Source organism: Eufriesea mexicana, unplaced genomic scaffold, assembly GCF_001483705.2.
Source record: "Eufriesea mexicana isolate 0111107269 unplaced genomic scaffold, ASM148370v2 scaffold2134, whole genome shotgun sequence".
Classification (NCBI taxonomy): Eukaryota; Metazoa; Arthropoda; class Insecta; order Hymenoptera; family Apidae; genus Eufriesea; species Eufriesea mexicana.
Window position 1 is genome coordinate 2,326 of NW_016910211.1, and position 25,414 is coordinate 27,739.

Consider the following 25,414-nt stretch of genomic DNA (forward strand, 5'->3'; position numbering starts at 1 on the left):
TTCTATTTGCTAAACGAGGGGGATAAGAAAATGATAGAGAATTTATAAATTTCGCTCCAAGTTAGGTAGCTTACCTTTGTACAGATAGCGCGCACATGATACTTAGTCTATGGATCTATCTTATGATTACTTAAAAGTAAACGCACGCATCGTTCATTGATGTGTCGCAAACAGAATCTTGAGAAACCTAAAAGCTAAAACAGAATATATTATTGTTAACATGTAGCTGAAAGGAAAGGGATTAGTACGAGGAAACCATCAAGGATAATATCCAAATGGAACGAGCAAGTCAACGACGAGACCTGAGCAACATAACTACAAGACAGAAACATTCCAACGGTGAGATATAAACATACCAACGAGGAAGCGCTCGAGTATTATACGAAATACTCGAACGCTCTAACGAAAACAAATGGAACGGAAGTCGTAAAATTTGTGAAAGGAAAGATTTAGCCAACGATGAGACATAAGTAAACCAACGACGAAGCATTCGAATATTATACGAAATACTCGAATGCTGAAACAAAGACTCATAGAATGAAAAAAATAAAATCTGTAAGAAGAAATTATTGTTAAATTATTTAAGAGAGTGGACAATGGCCACTGAATAGCCATTGATCTAGCCAACGATGATATACAATACAAATAAACCAACGACGAAGCATTCGAATATTGTACCAAATAATCGAATGTACAAACAATGAAACCTAGAATAAAAGAAATAGAATCTGAAAGAAGAAATAATTAAAACCTGAAACAGAAAGAAAGAATATTAACGCGGTCCTTCCGAAGTCGAACCGACAACTGGCTCGAGCCTGCATGCGGGCCCCTTATATAGCGGCGGCCGGCCGAAGATCGGCGAAAATTTCCGAACTTTACCGCTTCCATTAAAAGTTATTTTTCCGCTAGAGTAGTTAATAATTTATAAATTTTTTAACTTTTATTATAAATATACGTTGTGAGCAATTTGTTATTAACAATATTAATTTGTTATTAACGATAGGTGAAATAATTTATAACCTTTTTGCAAATTATAGGAACATTTTAACACAAGCACGTTGTAAGTTCAAGTAATAGCCAACAATTTATTAATTTTTTCACTTTTATTATAAATTTTCGTTGCGAACAATTTGTTATTAACAATATTAATTTGTTACTGACGATAATTATAATAATGTATATGCTTTATTTATGCTTTCCGAATATAAATTTCTGTTACATTTATATTAAGTATTTCTATGCTTTAAACAATTTATTGTTAACAATTTTAATTTGTTATTAATAATAAATTCGATAATTAATACATTTTTTATAAACTATAATTGCATTTTCACTTCCATAAGATATATTTCCATGATACGTATATGTATGTCAAAATATTTTTGTTTCTTCTGTATTTTCTCTATATTATTATAGAATAAATTAAAATTTGTTGGACAGTGTTATTCGTGTGAAGTCACTATGAAATCGCAGTAAGAAAATGAGCAATCGTCCGAATTAAGAATTAAGCATTCTTTAATGATTTAATTAAAATGCCATTGTCGATGCATAGTACGGTCATATTTGTTCGTCGTTAGCTCAGCATGTAGATATCGTAGCTAGGGAGGATACAAACGGTCTCTTTATTTCTCTTTCCTAGCTAAGTTAATGTCCTACAACCTTTCCACTTTTCCGAGAACTCCCATTTCCACTAATTTTCGGACTCTATGCTCTGAGTACTCCCATTGTTATTCTCTAGAAAAGTATATTTCACTCGGCGCAAGTGAAGTTATGCTTTCACTGTCGCATCGTTCTTACAAACCGCTTTATTTTTCTTCTCTTTTTCACCCTTAATGAGCAGCGATAAGTTAAATTTTTCAAACGTCGCAGCAGGACTTTCTGAAACATATTAAACGTGTTACGCGATGAAAAAGAGGATAATTACAATACTCCAATAGGCAAAATTATTTTATTTCCTATATTACATATGTTTCGCGTAAATGCGTACCCTTTTTGCATAAACATGGACAAAGGGTGAAACGAAAATGTCACTTTTGTAAACATAAATGCTCGCGTGAATATTTCAGACGCGCGCCTCATCTTTTTAGGTTATGTACGAGTTCCAAGCTGCTTCACAAAGATATAAGTAACTTTGACGTACGAAAGTAGCAATATATTAGTTTACTAGCAACGATGCACTCGAAATTGCACGAGAAATCAATCGCTAATTGTTTCATTGATAGGTTTGTCTGCCAAATGACTTGTTTTTAAACATAAATGCACGCGTGAATATTTTAGACGCGCGCCTCATCTTTTTAGGTTATGTACGAGTTTCAAGCTACTTTGCAAAGATATAAGTAACTTTGACGTACGAAAGTAGCGATATATTAATTTACTAGCAGCGATGCACTCGAAATTGCGCGAGAAATCAATCGCTAATCGTTTCGTCGATAGGTTTGTCTGCCAAATGAGTTATTGATATGATCCCTAAGAATCAACGATATGTAAAAAGTTACTTAAAATCGGCTTCCTGTTCGTTCGATTATACACTTTCCTGAAGTATTATAGCAACGGTACGTTGTTGGGAACGGTGAAATACGGTGTAGTTAATGGCAATCGATAAGTTTTATGGTCCGGACCGTATGAAAGGAACGTAAAAAGATAAACGAAGCAATATTTATTACTCGCTTTGACATTCGAGAAAATTTATCAATGATTAATGTTGAATTGGCGGCTAGTTTTTGTACCCGCAGATTTATTTAGGCGTTGGATTTCCTTTGAAACATGGTTACGAAGATAAGCAACATTTTAAATAACGCGCGCTCGTACTCGAAAGTCCTACAGGGTTTAGGGTTCTCCAAAAAATCCCAGTACTCGAATTTTAATCAGCTTCTCTTCTTTTGAAATTCTACATATGCATATAATTATCATTTCCTTCACCCTGCGTCATTTAATACATCCATTCGTTGATATGAAAAATTGTTATGGCAAATTGTTTAATTCAAAGCGAAAAATATTATGACTCACGATTCATCCTTTTCAACGTCGAGTTTTCAACGTCATCGACATGCTTTGTATACATACATGCTCTTCCTTTTATTCTTCATTCTCTCTTTGAAGTGTTCTTTCTTCCTTTCTTCATCTTTCATTCTCTCTCTCTCTCTCTCTTTACTTCATTCCTCATTTGACTCATTCCCAATTATGATCTCTATTTCTTCTCCAAGCTTCCTTTTTCCTTTATTTTTCCCTCTTTATGTACCTCTTCCCTTTGACCAAGTTTTCTTCTTCTTCTTTTCACTTTATTTCTCTCTTTTTCTCACTCTATCTTCCTCTTTACTTCATTCCTCGTTTGACTCATTCTCAATTATGATCTCTAATTGTCGTCCAAGCTTCCTTCTCCATTTATTTTTCATTCAACCAAGCTTTCTTCTTCTCCTTCTTCTTTTCACTCTACTGCTCTGTTCCTCCCTCTCTCCCTATCTCTTTCTACTTCATCCCTCGTTTGACTCGATGTTATCTATAGTCCTATTAATGAGTAGGATAATGATCCAAATCTTCTTCTTCTTCTTCTTCTTCTATCCTTCTCTCTCTCTACTTTATTCCACCTTCAATTTTAGGTCTTCACCTATTGCTCCTTCTTGTCGATCAAATCTTCTTCATCTTCTTTCACCATCTTCCACCCTTACCTCCTCATCCCCTATTCCACTCAACCTCACCTATAGTCCTCATTCGATGTCCAAAGCTTTCTCTTTCTTCTTCTTTTTTTCTTCTTTCTATCTTCTCTCTTTCTCTCCCTATTTCTCTCCTCGTTTGACTTGTTCTTACCTATAACCCCTGTTCGTCTCTTCTTCCGCGATCCGAATCTCGACATGAAATAAGAAGGGGGTAAATACTCGGAGTCGTCTTCGAGTACATGGGCGTTTGGCACGAAACCAAATTCCACTGGCAGGAGGTATATCATAGCTAGGAGGCGAGTTGATATATATACAGTGTCCCCTTTGAAATCATTCTCCTGGCTTATTCGGAGGTGATAACGATAACGACGTTAATCTGTAAGGGAGGATAAACCCTGAAATGTGGGACACACAGTCCAAGCTCATATTTCGCTCACCAATTAAGCTACTTTCGTCGTTGGGGCAATAACTTACTTTGTCTTTATGAACACGCAGTAATTCGATGGATAGTTCAATTTTGTTAAAAGGAATCGTTGGAATGAAACACTGGTTTCACGATCTACTCCTTGAGATACCACATTGGGCTTAGAGGAAAAGTCATGTTCAGAAATGTACGCAAGTTTGGGTATTTTTCAATTATTTTTGCAGGATTCCCGCTGTTTTGATGCTCTTCGTGAGCTATTGGTTTTATTATTTGTTTAGGATTAATAATTCGTAAATTTATTTTTGAACACTATCGTTATTATTTATAACGTTTATTTAGAAATTTTGCTAAATCAATTTTGCTAAATCATTTAAAAACGTCTCTTGACATTTTTGACCGATGAAGTCAGGATAAAATTATAACAAGTCATTTAATTTATGCAACGGAAGAACTCTTTATCGTTGGAATTAATTACCTTAAGTGGCAGTGGTAAAGCTCAGAAAGTGGTCAGGCGTCAGTCTTTGCCGTATACGTGGAATTTTATATAAATTACCATTAATAACTACTTTTCCTGATTAATAGTGGCCATAACGTCAACCATTCATTTTTCCCATTAATTTTAGCAATTGAAGATCGTGATTATTTACACATTATTCAATTAAATTCGATGGAATAGCTGGTCGAATTTAAAATGTGAATGAAAATTGATTTAATTAAAACAAGTTACATTTAGAAATGTAAATTACGTAAAATAGATAAATAAATTATATGAAAATTACATAGAAAATATTTCATATTTACCGTTCAATAATTTCGCGGTTAAGAAAATGCGATTTTAGCGAGAGGTTTCGTGTAAATAATTTTCACACGATATATCGTTGGTGATACTGTGGTTTACGATTGCAAGCAGGAGCTTGACCGTACTGAGACGGTTACTCATAACAGTTTACTAATTATTACCAATTAATATGACTGTATAAAGCTTATTCATCTGTCACTACAATTCGAAATGCGGATACGATGTTATATCAGCGTATTTCACGCGTGTTAGAGTCGTTATTGATCATTCCACCATTAAATTTCGTTAATATAACAACCCATATTATGATAACTTTTAAATTACTATTTTATTCAAAGGAAAACGATAAAGATAATAAGTAAATTAATAAAAATTATTAACAAATTAACGAAAAGAATTGGCTTTGCGTTGAAACGAATTGTATTAATTTTATAAGTAACGAATTCAAATAATTATAATTTTCATAGGGATGTAAGGAAATGATTTATTCATAAAAATTACATTATTCAGAATGATCGACGATTTCATATTTTATTTGCTATTTTATTTTTATATAGAACTTGAACCTTGTTTTAATAGAGCACGAATTGGGATAAGAAATGATTTTACACTGGAAGCTTACGTGTGAAATATTATTTATTTAAGTATCATTCGTGACTTTCGCATTAAATCTGTGCAATTACATGTAGTAGTGTGGTATCATTGTGTGTCACTGTTGTGTAGTGGTTGTATTAACTCGTTGCAAACAGGTCGATCCTTGAACTAAGCTGTAAATAAAAATAGAAATGATCATTGATTTTGAGAAAAGCGATTAACGAAATACCACGAATTTGATAGCTGTGGAAATGTGTCAATGTTGGTATGTTATGTTGTATTAGAATAATATTTTAATATTCTAATGCTTTGTCCTACGAGGAATAATTTTCAATTACTCCATATTTACATAATTTTATATACAATTTATTATAATATAATATTCATATAGTTCAAATAACTAAGGATATTGAAATAATATTACAAAGTAACATTCAGTTAGTGAAATTCCTATTTAATGTGTCATTTCCTTTACAACGTTGACAAAAATAATTAACACTATACCTTCGTCGTCGTTTCAGACATTTCATATCTATAACAAACGTTAGGCCTGTAAATTGTTAATCATACCTTGCTGTAACGTACATATCACATTAATTAGTTATTCAGATGTCTTTTAATTTTAACGGAGTTAGCGTGTTACGTCACGTTCGCATACAATAACGAGTTAATTTGTACAATTCGATCGATCAGCTTTAATACTCCCGACGTTTCATTGATTTCGTTATGTACACCTACAAGTCACCCTAACGGCGCAGCTGTGCAACGTTTCAAAGTCTTTGGTCGTTATCAAAGGGTTACTATCCTGTCTCACATGTTTAATGTAATTTACATAAATAGTATCACATGGTAATTTTACTGGTTTATAAATTACAACGTGTCATATACAGTTAGGAACTCGAGCAGCAAATTGTGTTGCAGTTAGTTACAGAGTGTAATGAAACTTTAATTTTGATTATCGAAGAGCACAAGATATCGTACGGTGTAAATCGGCTTATCCTCATGACGATGATCGAACACTGACCACGCGTACTTAATTATTAACTGTTACTTAGCTAAGGATCCGAACTTTGTAAGCGTATTTGCATTTCCACGCGATCAATCGTGTTGCGATTCTGACTGAATTCAGATTTTCACAACTCACATGACCAACCTAAATTGTTGGACCCTCGGATCCAACTTGGAGAAAATCTAAATCATTGTCGCATCAAGCGCGCCTGGAATGGATCAATTTGGTTAAATAATTCGATGAAATTAAATTACGAACGTACTATGTCTATTTCTACGGTGTCAGTTCTATCCTCATTTATGTTTTCCATCGTACCTCGACGAGATCAAAATACAGGGTGTTAAAAAGTACGAGAGAAATACGAAGCTTCTTTTCGTTTAACCCTTTGCGGATGGAGCGGTTTTGAGTAAACCGTACCGTGAGGCCGAGCAGCTGCCGTGATAGTCATTCAAAATTATCAGCACTCATTTCTACTTAAACGCGATTTTCATTCATAGCGACGCTGGCAATGAGGACATAAAACAGTCCACCACTTAACTTGGGACGTGGGGTCCTAGGGCCGCAACAGCGGGCACATATATGTGTTTTTGGGTCATAGCAACGCGTTTACATGGGACACATTTAAGCCCTATCAGTTACTTCCGTCGAATGCATATATAAGTTCCTCGGCCAAACTGATGGTTTCCATCAAACGCATGTATGCGACGCTATTAAATGCCACGCCATTTTTACGTGTAGTTCCGTTTACGCCACAGTTAGTCGCTATGCGGGCTCTTTCGGGCCGTACGGACCGGCGATGCCTGAGCGGAAAGTCTACCGCCAGGCGCGGCGTTTAACGTGTCAAAAGAATATTCACACGGTATATCATAAGTCGAAGTCCAAAGCTGCGCCCAAACTACCGTGACTGTGACAACCTCGTTCGTCCCGTTGATTAAAATCGTCAAAGTTTAAGACTTTCTTTTTAAACACTCTGTATACCACTGCGAATCGTGACAACGTAAGTACATCGTCGAATCGATCCTTTTCCTGCATCAACAACACCATTTGGAAATCACAAACAATTAATCCATGCACGCGAGTCGGAATGTGTGAATCAGAAGGACGGAATCCTCCTGAGGAGTATCAAAAATACTGTTAACGTCGTGAGAAACACATAATTACTGGACAGACGGAAACCACGTGGAAATTTCGTATCACGAGTTTCTCCTTCAGTCTAAAATCTTCCAAGATCACTCCAACGTCAGCTTCTCCAAATTCCTTCCTCCTTCATCTGCCGCAACGTCCACGAATCGATGACCCTGGAGCTCCGCTCCAACCGCACAGCCATCCTCGATTACCCCACCAAGTCCATCTTCTTCATTCGCTGTCAGAGACACAAGCGTTTTCCTGCAATTTACTCTTGTCCGCTTGATAGAGCTTGTCCCCGTTGATAGAGTAGCAGACCTTGCTGTATCTGTACATCAGCGAACTCCTTCGTCGGAGATACCACTTGACAGCAGCGTACGTTATCATCGCGACGAACACGGCCACGTTGATCCCAAAGAAAATGGTCATCCGGTAGAACCAGAGGGTGGACTGCATGGTCCACGAGTACTCTCGCAGGACGCACACGGACTCGTCGAGATTCGTTGAGAGATCGGCGTCCTCGTGACAACTGGTACACTCGGTATTCGAAGATCCTGAGCAAGTTAGGCAGGAGTAATGGCAGCCTGAGCAGACAGCCTTTGTCTCGTCGGAAACGCCATAAGTTCCGGTAGGACAATCGTACACGCAGACTCCGCCGTGGTAGTACCAGTTCTGCTTACATTCTGGAAAATGACACAGGTCTTTCACAGGTCTTCCCTTCTTCGATAGTGTTTTCTATGATAGGTATCTCGTTGTGTTGTGTTGTTTCGTTGCTTGTTCTGTGTGTGTGTTCGATGATGTGTCGAGTAGCCTCGGAAACATACGGATGACAATAGCAGACTAACTAGTCATGCAAAAATAATGCTTTATTTTTATCTAGCTGTTCGTCTTTGTAGTCAGTAGTTCTAGGTTCCACGTGAAATCCTATTCCTGAATTTTACTTTAATTCTGCTTTAATTTTGCTAGTCTACTTTGACATGCGTCCTCCTTTGGCAATTACCGATCTCGATTGTCCGTCCCAATTATTCATCCCGGTTATTGAATTTCGAGCAAAGGATTTCAGATTATTCGCGAGTTTAGTCGCAGGTATGCAAAGCTTTTGGCTCATTCCGGAAGATAATTTGAATTTTCAAACAATACCGCGCGTCTAGAGAGTGCTGAAAGCGGACAAGAGACGCGTTTCGAGGATCTTGATGAAGTTAATGCCAATGTTGGTAAACCTATGCTCAACGAGGGACAACCGAGAAACCTGAATTACTGTTACGATCAATGGTCATGGAAACCAGAAGCATCTGATTCCTTGCTATGGAGTTCTCGTGACGTCAAGGTAATAACGTTATCGCGTTTAACACTGCAACTACCAATGGCACCAAAATTACTTGTCTCGGATATTTTATTTCCGCCATTTCCGAGAACACGAGTATCATTCGGACAAGAACGTCATTATATATAATCATCTCTCCCGAGAATATTATTGTAACTGAGAAATTCGTTGGAAGAGGATTATTATTATCATCGTATTTTTATAGTCTACTCCAGCGGTTCTCAACCTTTTTACCTGCATATTGTCAAGTAATACGTGTTCCAGTCACGTATCACTTTGCAAGTAGTATCTATTCATTGTGCAATAACATACTTCACTGAGTATATATAACAATAATGGTAATTTAATTCAGTTCAAATATCATTGGTGGTACACGTGTCATAGGTTGAGAACTGCTGGTCCATTCTATACTATAGTCTTATCATACATCAAAGATGGAATTTATATCGATCAATATTGAGGTCTTTAAGTTTCTCAAAGTAAAAATTTGTAAAAGCATAATTTTGGCAGATAAGATAATGTATAGTATAATAATACTCATGCACGATATTTATACATCATAAAAGACAATACATTCAGTTACTCGTTATATGGTACATCGATAGTTATAATGTTAATCAATTTTCGAGTAAGTTCGATCAAATCTTCCAACTGTCAAACTGTCAAACTGTCAAACTGTCATCCATACGTCACTTGTGTGTTGGTTTCGTGTATGAGATATTATGTGGTAACTTTAATTCACAATCGAAATACATTTTCTGGTTAAATATACATATTCGTTTTACAACAAGGTACACATGTGTGCGATAAGCGATGTTCTATACTATAATGACGAACAATTATACATTCACTGTTTATTAGGCCTTGGTGAATCAAAGATCGATCGACCGCGAACGATTCTCGGCACATTGCGCACGAAGACGAGATATTTTGCACTCTTTCCTTTATTCTCCACTCGGGAATAGCAAAATATCCGACTATCGGGCATCATTGCAAATAAAATCCTCCCTAATGTGTCAATTTCGTTTAGAATCCGTCGCAAACGGTTCTTAACCTCGTTTAGACTCAATCGGAGAGGAAATTTTGTTCAGAATCGACGGGAAACGATTCTCAACTTCGTTTAGAATCGGTCGCAAACGATCTTTAACACTGTCTGGGATCGATAACGATCGAGTTGTACCTTGGAAATTCGATTCTTTAAGGATATTTGAGGAATATCCTGATTTCATATTCGCCCAGCCCTAATGTAAATCTGTCGCTCACATTTATCGAATGCGGAAGTAGCGCCATCTGCGTTACTCCACGATAAAAAAAAGAAAAATAAAGAATAAAAGAAAAAAGAAAACGAAAATGAAGCACGTTAGATAAAATTGTAAATTATGAATTCTGCCAGTCGCTATCCGATGTAACTATAGAAAATAATGCGAGGCCAAAATAATGTTAGGGTCCATGCTGAAGCTTATGGTCACTACGCGATTTATTGGCATTAAATGTAATAATACAATTAGCGAAATACATGTAGAACGATGAAAATTTCCTGGTAATGTTTCGTCGTTGAACATGGGACATTCTAAGTTCGATAATGACAAATAATAATATCAATAATAATAAATAATAATAAACCTGTGTCGAGTGTTCGTTGAAAGAAAGTGCTTGCGATTGTTACGTGTTTGAAATGAAAAATCACTAGATGGTAATGTTCAGGGTAAAATAATTAAATACTCGAGGCTGTATCTAGACATATTTCTGTGAATATACGATATTTCGATTTTCAGCAATAAAAATCTCGTATTGCACAAAGTTAAGCGCGGTTTAACCAGGTTAATTCGATTCACTGGTAATCCAGCAAGCAGCGAAGCGCAAAGAAAATATCATTGCAGCAAAGATCAACCAATTCAAGCACTATGCACGGAACAAGAAACTGATGAGAAAGCAAGATCATTAATTACGAGAATAAAAATGATAAGATTCTAACGGAAAAGAGAAAGTTCAATTGAATCGAAGTAAATTGAATCCAGGCAGACTGAGTATAGACACGCGAGCAATGTGAAACAATAAATAATAGTTGGTCGTAATGACATTTTGTCAGACACTTTCAAATATTCTTCTCACTTTTCTTTAGAGAGATTGAATGGCTTGGTGGAAAATGGTTTTCTTTCTCCAAAATTGAGATAAGCGATTTTTTTTCTCAAAACCAAAATGGCTACGTTTCTTTTAAAAACGAGAGAAATACACGAAACAAAGAGAAATACACGATATTAGTAGATTTATATCGAGGATTTTATTATAAATTTCCACATTTTGGAGATGCTGGAAAATATTATTTCAAAATTCCCTAAAATTAAAGATTTACAAAGTTTGAAAATATTCGGAAATATTTCTTCAAAATTTCCTACAATCAAACACCTTATTTCCTCCATTATTTCCCTTCTGAAACTTTCAATAAATTTTTACAATAAAAATAATAACATTAAAAGCATAAGAAATATGGTATTACTATTTAATAAGCAAATTATTAAATTTTGAAATACTATCTATTAAATATTAATTAAAATACTACTAAATTTTTAAATACTATCTAATAAACTCAGTCACAACTTATCACTCGCAAAATGAAATTTGCATCCGATAAAAATTTTCTTTCTCGGCTGAAAAGAGGTGAATCGTTACGTGAATTGTTTATTAACGCTTTCAATAACAATTCTTCAATGATTTTTGTCGACGTTGCCCACGATTCAAGATACTTGATTCAAAGCAGAGCGCTACTAGCCAAAGGATATAAATAGGAAACATTATAGAACGATAGAGAAGTAAGACTCACCGTGCTGGTGAAGCGATCAGGGATAGGTTCTTTTTTATTTTTTATTGGTTGTACGTGTGTGGTTGTGGATGTGGATGTGGTTGGTGATGGTTGGTTGGTGATGGTAGTTGGCTGGTCTGAGAAAATCCGCACCGCAACTCGCCCACGGAGAGCCCCAAGTACCTAAATACGTTTTCAGAACCTGCTATGGAGTAGAGGGATAAAGCGACACGTGACACTTTAGGACAAGTAATCTTTCTCTTTTGCCTCCACTCGAAGTGAATCAACTTTGATCTCCTGGATAAGCGATCACGATGCTCTTTCCGCAGCTTTCTTTATTCCGTTTCTTCGTTCTGAAGAAAGGAGAAACTCGATTGATTCCGTGCAAATCACTGGTGAAATTTTATCAAATGCTTCATGTGATCGATAATTTCATTCCAATAGAAATTTTCGTATAATGTTTTTTTTTCTTTATAAACGGCTAATTTAATAGACAATGCGATAATTTATTGTATCTCAAGGCTCTTATTATTTTAGACTATTACATCAATTTTGCGATGATCAGAATGGTTCCATTTTAATAATTTCTTTTGTTATTATATATTATTATTCAAATTTTATAAACCAGACAACAACAGACAAAATAATTTGCGATTAGATCCAAATTGGTATTTATTTTTATGTATTATATAAATTTTGTAAACGATCGAATTAAAATTAAAATCAAAATTAAAATTAAAATTAAAATTCTGCTATGATAATTTAATTGCAGGGATTCGTAATATTCGAAATAGTATTTACTTTTGTATATTATTATATCAAGTTTGTAACTATCAGTATGCTTTCACCGTGGTAACTGCAATAAGCAATTTTATAACATTCCAAGTGGTATTTATTGTTATATATTGTTAAATTAATTTTGCAAGTATCAAAGTGCTTTTGTTAAATTGCAACGTGATAATCCGTAATACCCACGAGGAAATACTTTATCGTTATCTCCAGGACAATGAAAGATTCATCGGGCAAGAGGCAGAATTCCTGCAATCTCTTGCTCAGCTGAAGGAATGTGACAGAGTCAACGTGTAATACACGAAAGAGTCAAGCTGTAAGGATACACAAGCAACAAATAGTCGTAGAGATTGATCGCGTCGTTGAAAATCGACGTAGCTTTGCGTGGATGTCAGATATCGATACGAACACACACACATACTAGCAAAAGGTAAAAAACAAAACAATCATTTGAGAATTCTCCCAATTCTCTATCTTCCGAAATACATATGCGTATCAAAAATAAAAATAGAACTGAGAAATAACATCATAAGCTCATTTTTAATTTCAACCTACGTATTTCGGAAGGTAAAAGACTTAGAAAAATTCACAAATCTTTACCTCATTTCTCAACCTATGTCAGTAAGTGTACATAATAAGATCCTGTGAGCTATGTTCCACAGAATGCTTTGATCGATGCGTAGTTTCTCTCAACAATTGAAGCCATAATTACACGTTGTTATGAGAAACGTGAGGAAGGAAAATTAATAAAATTGGAAATTTTCGAATTGGAAATTCTCCTGTGTCACTCGTAGATATCCTTTTTTAAAAATTAGCCCTAATAACGTGCAAGTCTCGTAAACACAAAGCGACGTCACACACCAGAAATCAGTCGCGCCATCTGCCAGTCACATGCAGGACGAGACGTCGAAAATGGCGACGCAGGTACCCAATCCGTTCGCACTGTGCAGAAGGAACTCGCATGCAAGGCAGTGCAAGGGTGAATCGCGTTGAAAACTCGCGTTTTCGAAAGATTCATAAATTCAGCGAATCTACGAAAGCGTAGAGCACTGGAGAAGAAACTTTCCGATTGAATATACTTGATCAGGGCAGAAATATTCTAGATACAATCGTGTCCGAGATGAATCTCGTCGCGACGACAGGCAGGCGAAACGTTGAGACCGTTTGGTATGCATAGGTTTGTGTGTATGCATAAGATTTCGTTAACCAAGGCTATTAGGTGATATTGTTTAACCAAGCGAACTGCTAAATATTTTAATTATTCAAATGCCGGTATTATAGAGCTCTTCTCAGAGTCCAGGTTAAAGTTCACTGAATTATTCATGAAGTGCAAGCAGAAAACTTTCCGTATACACGAAAGTTAAATTAAAATCTATTTCTGTGTTAACTTTTAACAGCTCCACTCCCTGCGTTGTGCCCTCAACGTCTACCGTGCTCCGTGCCCTCGAATCTTCCCCTAGATCCCTTCATTAGCATTTAGTTTCCGATGCGGCTTATCGCGAGTGGATGTCTAAATCCGTTTTTGATAACGCAATTAGTCGTATCGTGTGTACCCTTGGATAACGTGTTTATTAATGAGCACTTCGTAACTCGATTAATAGTCAATTATGTTGGGGATTACGAGTAATAAACTGCTTTCCAATGGCACACCACTGCGATCTACTTCGACTACGATTTAAGAAAAATATAACAATTCGATGCGAAAACGTACGAACAGGTGTAATTCAGTTTTCTGACAATTGTCGAATACTAGGAAAAATAAAATTAAATTTGTTCAATATTTTTTGACAATTTTTGGAATGCATAAATATGGAATGCACACGAAGACCGTAAAATCTTTGGCAAAAACATGATAAACGATTTTCATACAAATAAAGTAATAATAATAATTTCTATTAAATCCAATATTATTTAATTCAACATTCAATAATAAAATCTAGTACTCTTTTAATATTACATTAATTATAATTATAAGACGATCGACTTCGTTCATTATTATATTATATTATTTGCATATTTGAGGCTAACAAGTTTCGTTTTCAATCGTCATATTTAAAACACTTTCTAGCTATCGAGTAAAGTTAAAATAATAAAATAAAGTAACATGAACCTATCGTGTTTTCGCCATGCAGTCTTCGAAATAGATTTAATAGAGTTTAATTGAAGATCCCGAGTAATCTGAATTTCATCAAATGTTTCGTACGTTTTTGCACGCTATGCATCTGCTTACGTTTTGCTACGAAATGCACGGAGCTAAAGCGAGAGTACTAGCGATATTAAACTCGTCTTTAAACAACGATAAGCATGTATGAGGAAGAAAATTAAGTGTACGTAAATTTGCAATCGCTCGATTCGCTTTAGCCAAGAGCAATTCATAGGAAAGGAACTCGTTACACATCTACGCGTTCTATTTCTTAACCACTTGTCATGCGACGATTAGATCACTATCACATAACCACATAAATAGACCAAACATGCAAACCGATTATAACTCTGTACTTGGTCCGCCATCCACATAAAAATCGACGGAAGCATGCTTTATTGGCACATACCTGTTTCCCCGATAAATAACAAATCAGGCTAGCGAATGCGTCTCAGACCTAATCGAATTATTAGCCAATCGAAGTGTCGTCAAATTTTCTTTTTTTCCTGTTCTTTTTTTCTTCCCATTGCACAGAAGAGCTCGATATGAATAACGCCTGGTAATATCTTATTCAGGATATTCTCCTCTTTTAATTCATCCATGATATACAAATTTCAATGTCGCATATAATGGTTCATAGTAGTTGCAATTACTTATACAATATATTATGTATATGTGTACATAAATGTACGTGGCAAGTCCTGAACGCCATTCTCATCGCCGATTCTCCTCCATCTCGTCCATTTTTCTTTCTCCTTTCATCTCAATGCACAAAAGACTTTCTCTCTTTCTCTCTCTCTTTCACTCTCATCCTCGATCATTGTCCTACAGAGGTTTGCGAAGAAGATGAACCGGACGGGATGGAAGAAAATGGCGCAAAGTCGTGGACAAGTCAGGCTAATCGCACCTTACATCTCGTTCCTTTTGTCTCAGAACTCTCTATAACTTAGGATATGTCGCCTTTTCAAGCAAAGATACATTTTACATTACATACAAACATTTACAATAGATACATTAACAGTATAGTGGACAGAGGCCACTGCTGGACAGTTCTGAACATCCGATCTCGTGGGGAACGTTCGGGGAATTTTAAGATCGGCAAATCAACCCTCAAAATCGATCTTCCTTCGATTGATATATAGGGATATCATTTTTCTTCTCTCTGGAAATAGTTCTCTTTTTTCGCATACGGACAGGAAGACTAGAAATTATATGATAGATGCGAACTTCATTCGAAAAATATATTTATTTCTTTTTTATCGTTGATGCATCTTCATCGCGGGCTTACGAAAACTATGAACTATGAGAATCGTTAAATCAAAGTGATCGTAAAGCTATAGAAGATTTTCCAATCTCTCCCGAGTCGCGGCCATCTTTTATAGTAATAAGTAACTATGACGCTTTCCCTCTGTCATTTGCGTAAAATTGAATTTTCGTTTGGGCAATGAAAACGATTGAAAATGGATCTTTCGCGATAAAAAATTCTAATCTAGCATTTGATTCGATAGTACATCTCGCTTGTCAAAAATCACCGTTAAAGCTACTAGTAATTAGAAATAATAAAAAATATTTAAGCAATTTCCAGAAAATATTTGGCTATTTTCTAGAAGTCTGAAATTCGTAAGTCGGGAAGCCAGGTCTATTAAACTATGGACAGACGAAAACTATAGTGTAACAAAAATTATGTAACAAAACTATACAAAGCTATCAAATAATATTAAATATATTAAATAATAAAATCGAGACTCGAATCTTATTATTAGTACTTTTTTCCCTCGAAACATCAAAGTACACTGCATGGAAATACTAAGAGTACATTTCTCCTGTTTAATTCAAATAACTCAATAGCTCCACGGGGATCAGTATAATAATAAATCTGTAATTTATATTTTTTTAACGAAAAAGTACTTTTTTAGATTAACAAATTAAGTATCTCCTCTCGCGATGCAATTTCCGTGGAGAAAGATTTCCGTTAAGTACAAAATTGCAATGCAGGATTAAGTATTCATACGCGGAGTACTATGGAATTTTTTGATCTTTCGAATACCACATAAAATTTCCATAATATTTACCTTTAAAGTCACCGTAATAACAGTGCTCAAAATATAATTAAAATTAATAAAAAGAAAAGCAAAATAGAAAAATCACGATTAAAATCGAGACATTTAAATGATTTCACGCGTTCGTCATTCGCCACGATCGAACACGCTTCGAGCCCAGCTAAAACTACCCTCTTTCGAGCCAGATATTCATCTCCTCGACACCCCGTAAATTATAGTTTATTATTGTCATACGAAAACCGCAAGCGATTTAGTGGCGCTGAATTTATTCCCACCCCCGATCACCTAGCAGACACTAAAGATCGACTCTATGAAGCTATTAAGTACTCGACGACGATCACACGACATTGAAAATTTTACTTATGTCCTAGTTGCACCCCCAGCTATCTCTCTCTCTCTTTCTCTCTCTCGATTATCCATGATAACTCTCACGACGATTATTCGGTAATCCCGAATTCCGATTTATCCTCTGATCCCAGACCTTCGAAACTGTCGCTGGCACAGAACGAAGGGGTGTCGTTAATGGAAAATTTGCGGGTCTAGAAATACCAGGGGTGGCCATCGTGCATCGAAGCGTCGGATGGCTGGAAACGGAAATGGTTCTCGCGGCGTATCGGAATATTCAGCTGTCCAGCCGTGTCGTCCAAAGTATTGTACATCTTGGAAGATACTTTTCACACCTGAACGAATCGAAACACATCCAAAATCCTATGTAATATCCACGTCTATACCATTCGTTTCCCTCTTACACGACTACCAACACCCCCTCCACGCTGATTAGAATAATTGACTCTTATCATAAAGAACCCAATATACACGTATAGTCGGTATGTACTTTCGTTTCATAGGATCGAATAGGACCACGAGTCCGCTTAATTTTAACCCTTAGCCTCGTTTACGTCATCTCATCTCGCTGTCTCTTCGTCGTCTTCTTCGAGGAAAGCGTGCCTTCCCTATAGAGCGCGTTTCGAAGCGAAGAAACGGTATTTTTTCCTTTACATTTTTTAATCCCCCGAGTCGAGATTCTTCTCTCGATGTGCGAGGACAAGTTTCGAGATGGGGTCCAAGATTATTTCGCTCGAAGATTCTCGAACGCGAGACGCGTATCCTTTCCATTTTCTAGGTTTAACCTAACGTAGTATAGTATTCGTCCGAGACGAATTCTTGAATTCTTTTTTCCCTTTTTCCCTTATATTTTCGGAACACCATAATGTGAACAGCGAACAGCGTATAAAATAGAACTATTGCACCTAATTTCGTAGATTGCTCGTTAATTCGATCGCAGTTATTGTGACAGTGGTTTCGTTCGCGGCTATGTTTTACATCGCGTTTCTGGACTTCGTTGATGGCGTCTGATCCTGCGCAGAATTCGTGGTTGACGTCGAAGGAACGATAGTCGACTTCGTCGGATCGTCACGCGTATGCTTGATTCGTGTCGGTATTTCGTCTATTATTGCACGTATGTACAGAATTATTATACATTAACTTATAAGGGATGCAACGTAATTAACTCTCCATAAACCAGGTTCTGCTTCACGCCTTAACGCGTGCTTCAGGACTGTTCACCGAGGAAATTAACCCGGAAGACGGTGACTATCAGATTCACGGCGTCGAGCACGATTCGAGAAAGGCAAATTAAACGTTTACAGTGGATTATAGAGAATTGAGCGTAAGCACACGCTTAATGACATAGAAGCGATATGCCGGAAGTGATCATAATTGCGAGAAATATATCAACAACGTAACGATTAAAGATATTGCTGGTATTAACTCTCTTAACAAAGTTTCGCTAGTACATGAGAAAATGATCACTTCTGAGGTAATGACGAGTACAGTCGCCAAGTGGAAGAACGAAACAGGCTTTACTGCAAAAATCGGAATTTTGGCAAGATTTGAAAAATATTTGCATTTTTATATAATTGTCTGATTTTATTTAAATATTTATGATATTTGTTGTAGTAACGGATCTTGGAATAATAAAATTATCGTGTCCTTCGTTTTTTGGACAAGTTAACTCGCAGCTTTTGCCACTTTGTTACGCGTTGATTCGAATTTATAGTGGGTGCTGTCATTCTGCGTTCGACGAATATATTCGTCACCACGGTTGTGTAATTTCTCATGCAGATGATATGTCTAACGTAAAATTCTGGAATTAAGGGATTAATTAACACCAGAATTACGAGACGATATTTTTAGACGATTTACTTTTTCAATTACTGAAAACATGCAACCGTGTATAATAAGATTAACCCTTTCAGGACGACGTTTGTCTAAAAACTCTCATGAAATCGGAATTTGTCTGTAAAAATGCAGCAAAATCCTGCCCTATATATTACATTACTAAGATAAGAATATCGTTAACCAATTCTGCAAATTAAATATATTTGCAAACTATATGAAAGCTTAATTTAATCTCGATTGACTTTAGATACGTACATCGTCCTCGAAGGATTAATAATAATTTTTTATATTATCTTCGTCGTACTTCAATTACCATCATTTATGTACATTTATCATTGTGTATTTAGTTACACATCGCAGGTCAGTAATTCCAGTGTTAATAACCTTTTCCTAACCCTCCAGACACGCCTAAGTAATTAAAAGAAGATAAAATTAAATAACAAACCTCTTAATTCAGATCACATGATCATAGTAACAATCGAGTTATTGCATAATACCTCACTTTCTATTATTCCTATGCTCGTTAAGCGTGGCTCTCCATCTAAACCATTGCATTATGCTGCATTATGTTGCGACATCTATACAACTAATAAATTAAAAGCTAAATATACATACACATCCGGAATTATGTCCTCCATATTAAATGATCACGAACGGGTAAACGATATCCGGAGAACAGATCACCTTTCCTAACTCGCACCTAAGTACGCGAATGAAAGCTCAACGAATATATAACGATCTGTTGCAAAAAGCGTCAATTATTAATATATATATATATATCCATATATATATGTAGAAGCGTATTTTGCTGCTTTATTTGTCGCGATTAATAACCTCTTTGAACATCGCGTGTTAACCTCTTCGAACTTTGAACCTTCCCCTAAACGAACGCCATGCGACTCTTTCGAACGCGTTGTCTCCGCTGTTCAAGAAGAGAATTCTCGAGGAACTGTTTGTGCGTGTATGGTAACTATTCGCAGAATCATCGTTGCCTTCGGAACCATTTCGATCACAGGTCCCGATCTCCTCGAAGGCAGCGACGAGTCCTTCGTTCGATCTAAATCGTTCGTCGCTGAGGTATGTATATCGCGAGAGTTCCACGCGTTCGGCTTGACATGGTCGCGAGTTTCTGTCAAGAATTTTTCACGGTGGTGTCGAAAGGTCGGGGGTTAAAGCCGAAAAGGCGGGTCGAAGGGCGCGCTCGTAGCGCCGCGTCGCCTCGCGTCGCGTCGCGTCGTCGATCCGCGGACGAATCTCGATTCTTCTCTCATCGGCACGAGCGGACAGCGAAAGGCCCTACTGGCAACGAAAAGTTCACGGTCAGCTCGTCACGCGGATGGAGAGGTGAAACGGAAAGCCGGGTCTCTCGAGGGCGGATGAAAAGCCGTGGAATTTAATAGGGAATTAAATAGGGAATTTAATAGGGAATTTAATACGGAAGTGCCCTCGGCGATGGAAATGATATGTGTGCTTGACGGCTGACCTCGGTCGATCGCGGTCGAAACGCGCGTCATATGGAGACGACGATGACGCGTCGTTCACCCTGCAATGGTACCGCGCCATCCGGCTACCATGATATGATTCGCGATAGAATATAACAACGGATAACAGGTAAACGCCGCTGCTGACGAACAGTCGGGCAAATGATAACAATTGACGATTAAACCTTGATAGAGGCTCGATTACTTTAATAGAGCATATATTATCACTAGTTCGGTGCTGCTTGAACGAACAAATAAAGGAACCATCGTCGGTGTGGAGGAGCTAGGTTGGTAGGGAAATGGATCCTCTTGCATAGCTTATTTATTATGACGATTTATCAACATGTCGACTGCCTCGCATTTTTCATATAGTGCGTTTCATGGGACCGCAATAAAGTTCCCATTAATTATAGGATATAATGAATTTATCTACCGATATCTTCTTAACAAAGAAGAACTACAAACCTGTGAATCACGTAGCACCCCCCACCCCTTAAAGGTTGAACATATTGTTCTATACTACAGAAGACACCATAGCATGAAAGCCACTTTAGAAAACATCCTGAAGGAAACTAAAATAATCCAAAACCTACTGCATTATTTAAAACAGATTTTAAACTTTACTGGTAGTCGCTAATAATACAGTGATTTATGCGACGTCAAACAATATGGCAGAAAAAGAATAGCGGAAATTATTAATAAAATAAATAACTATTCAAAGTTCCCTATTTATTTACATTGTTCAGATTTTCAAAAAATGATTAAAATGAAAGAATTATAAATTTAAAAAATTTACTGATGATTATCGTGGCAGTCAACGTATTAAATTTCTATCAAAGTTCCCTATTTATTTACGATGTTCAGATTTTCAAAAAATGATTAAAATGAAAGAAATATAAATTTTAAAAATTAGCATCGTTGGTCAGTGATGACCATCGTGGCAATCAACGTGCTAAATTTCGATAAACGAACGAGTATGTTCATAGGTGTTTTGATTGCTTGCCATTTTGCCAAAAGTAATTTTATTTTATCCTAGCACGAATGAATACGATGCAAAATAGTAATAGAAGTATTATACACAGATAAAATCCCGAAATTCAAGCGTTTACAAACTCTTTTAGGACTTTTACTACCCCGTCACGACGAAGGCCAGGATTTACCGGTAAAACCTGCAGTTTGTTAATCTTTGGGCCTTTAGACTGATGCATACGTATATGCATGGAAGTCGACGATGTTTGAAGAAACTTTGGTACGTATATGCAACATATGAAGTTTGGCTTTTCAGCCAGTTTTGGAATTTTGCAATTAATTTCCCAAGTAAGTTATGTAAACTACTCTCTTTCAGATAAATTGACAGGATTTTAAAGGAACAATTTTTTGCTGTTTTTAAGTTGCGGTTAAAATCAAAATTATCTAAGATACTGCAACGTGTAATCACTGAAAGCACTGTGTCACGTGCATATTAAAAAATTGAAATATAGCATTCCAAAAACTATGCAAAATCGAACAAATTATCGTTCATAGCAAGAGAACTGGGTCAATAAAGTGTCGATATTATAATAAATTGACAGGGCAGTTACATATTAATTAGTAAATTTCCATTACACGATTTCCTGAATTTTCTATCAATTTCACATTGGACCCACAATGCTTGACACACAAACGCAATGTAGCTCGTCAAAAATAAAAATTTATTAAAATTTACTTCATGCTGAAACTTGACAGCACGATTTATCACTCAAATTATTAGAAATATTAGGAAAACTGTATGCAAAAGTGACTGAAATTAATGATACCATATATATAGGTAAAAGTTCTTTGAAAAATTTGATCGTTAGCGACACCGATCGACAAGCTTCATCGATTACATTAGCCCGATGGCGCAAGAGGAACCAGGATGCTGCGAAGCAGGATGGAAGAGACTTCTGAAGTCAGAGTGAGGGAAAAATCTCGGAACAATATCGCGTTCATAAGACCCTTCTTTTCTTTGATTCTCTGCGTCATGCGCTTAAACTTCGATCATCCATCATTAATCCAAGAGTCCTTCGAGCATTTTTAGAGGAACGCGATATTTCTCCGAGTATCGGTTAATGGCGCAAAACGAGGAGAAAGTGGAAGATCGAAGCATACGAGACGGATGGAGGCATCCATCTGTCGGATGTAATGCGTGTAAGACGCGAGATTGAATCACAGACGTTAATTAAGCGAGACAGAATACGTTCCCCTGTCACGCGATCTGTGCGTTTGGAAGCAAACAGATATGAGAAAATATCGACTCTTTCCTGAACAGAGGCTGATTAATCCTACGCGGAGGATAGGAAATAATTTATGCATAAATTATTATCGTCTAATGATTACCTAAGGTGTAAAACAAAGGTAACGAGACTACGAATTAATTTCACTTAAGAGCTAAAATAACAACGCTGAACTAAGTTACGACTTATCGGAAAGTTAAGATCGATATGTTGTAATGAAACTCGAGGTATATTGCCACAATCAGGGATATAAAGAAAGAGAATTCCGCGGGTAGTCCCTGCGCGACGACTCGAATCCTGATCAAACCAATTAAGCTATCACGTCGTCGAGTTCTATGAAAGAGGAATCACCGGTATTTACCATTTCGCTCTTTGTGGCTGACCGCTGGCGAAGCCAATTAAAGGCGAAGTAGGTCGTTCCAACTTTTGTTCCTCCGATTCCTTTCTTTTTCCCATTTTTACTTTCATCGTCTGGGCGACCACTAAATTTTCCCGTGCTTGAAAATCTTTGTACGCCGTGTAACGTGCGTTTTTCCTTTTTCCTTTTTCCTTTCTTTCTTTTTTCATCGAGCGAAGTCGTTTGGAAAAAATTTTTCCATCTGCACTCGGCTGAATTCTTTTTCTCTCTCTCCGACCACTTCGCGTGGAATTCGTGAAATTAGCAGAGGTCTCGATCATGGTAATAATTTCGCGGATGTAGAGAGGAATTCTGTGGCTTTGGCTTTAATTCTGTAGCACGCTCGATTGATTTTAGCCTCGATTTATGGATATTCTGAAAATGTTGGAAAGAATCGAGCAAGGAAACTACTGTCAGGGGAAATATTTTTTCTGCGAGTTCGGGAAGAGATTGCGAATGTAATGGCAGTCGGTAGAGTGCGTGTCTAACGCTTTTTACTTTCTTCGCGTTTCAGTTCGAGAGAAAGTACGTAGCTCGAAGGTAGTGGAACTAAATTCGCACTTGGTGTCTGTTATTTAGACTCTGTTTGAAAGGTGATATCACGAGTATCGTAAAGAGTATTTTATCCGTGGTTCTAGAAGTTAGTTTTGAAAACCTGAGAATCTAAGGGCTGCAAATATTATTGAGTTAATATTAAAAAGAAAGAAGTTTTCTCAATAGAGAATATTATTTTATATTATTATATTTCAACCCTTTGTAATCTAAATTATTTTTCAATTTTGTTCTCAATATCTCCCTACTATTTTAAGTATTTTGTTGGAAATTTACTTCACAGGACAGTTCCTCGACTGCTGCTTATTTTAAAGAATTTCGTTTACTGATTATATTAAATATAATTTCGCAAATATTATTGTAATTTATATTTCGAATTTAAATAATTCGAGTACTTATTTATTTCCTCTTTTCTTGTTCAGTAAATGAAGAATCAAAAGACGTCGAGTGTAACTCAATATAGGATTTCCTGTGATAAAAACTCGTCAAAGGAGTGCAAAGGGTTAAAATATGCCTGATAAATGAAGATAAAAGAATGAAAAAATAATAAAAAATTTATCGATCTTTAAAATTATCCATAAATAACAAAAAGAAATGATCGATAATAATAAAAATCGCTCGATCTTCGAAGACACCGTTAAAAAATAAAGAAAAATCTAATATCGAAGAAGAACACTAAAAAGATCGAAATTACGAATTTTGCTATTTCGAATCATCCTTAAAACACGAAAAGGAACCACGTGTATTAACGAAACTCGCGAAACTTTTTCAAAAGGAAAACATAGAATTCTCCGCTACAAACAATAAATACTCGTCTATGTTCCATGAAGAGAAATCAAATTAATCAGATGAAACGTTCGACGGGAAAAGTTGCACGATACCCTTTCCTACGAGCCAATATTATTCTTCCCAAGTATCCCTTCCAGTTCATTTATACTTCCGCCAAGTTTCGTAAATTGCATTGATCCTCTTATCGACCGTGTTGCTCTCTCAACGATCTTCCTTGCGTCTCCAGCGAGACACGTACGCGTGTACAAATTTATTAAACATCGAATTGTTATTACCACCGAGCAGAGAGGTTCTTCACGTGATCGTGGCAGTGTTCTGATTAAAATCTTTGCCGTCGCCACTTGGAAATAAATTTTCCAAAACTTCCCGCACCGCCGGCGCAATTATGCCTTTGTTCTCTGGTCCTGGCGAGGTTGAGGTTTCGTAAAAATTAATAGAGCATGACGAGGCTCGCTAATAAAATTCGTACGTCAGTTTGGTGTACGTTCGAGACCTCATATTTAAACGATTCTTTCGTCCCGATTACCGGTCTAACTTTAAGGACCATTTGAACGAAAAAGGACCCATCCAACACATTCGAGGGATATAAACGACATCCCTGCCAATGAACCAGGTCATTTTCAATTTGACGAAATACTTGAAATCGTCTGTATAAATTCACGTTGCCTCTTTTAACATCAGGGATATTATAATTGCCATTTTATAATTGCCATAATCCCCTCGTTCCCTATTTTATTCTCACCATTCGCGTCTCTCTAATGGAGAAATGTATTTTAATATAATTCTAGCCAAATTTCATTTTTTCCTTTTCGATATCGTGCGGGATATCAAAAATTGTCGTTTGGAGATGAAAATGGCCGAGAAGTTTGTTTTCGCGGCATTTTTAAACGGTTTCCCTGGTAAAAGAATAGCTCGGGTCCCATTCTTCGTTTATTCGTCACGGAGAATCGGATCGACGATTGTTGCTCGATCGTCAATGGAAGGTAACACTTTCTATTGCCTCATCGTGCGAACGGATTATCGTGTACGAAATAGAAAG

General features: G+C 36.6%; 1 protein-coding gene across 1 annotated transcript in view; it reads right to left on the minus strand.

Annotated features, from left to right (window-relative positions):
• Positions 1-7,195: 7,195 nt before the first annotated feature.
• LOC108549657 (uncharacterized) overlaps positions 7,196-25,414 on the minus strand; it is a 55,405-nt gene continuing 37,186 nt past the window's right edge. Inside the window, exon 12 of the mRNA XM_017903152.1 lies at positions 7,196-8,287. Coding sequence (XP_017758641.1) covers positions 7,836-8,287 — 452 coding nt within the window. The 3' untranslated portion in view covers positions 7,196-7,835. The remainder of the gene's footprint in view (positions 8,288-25,414) is intronic.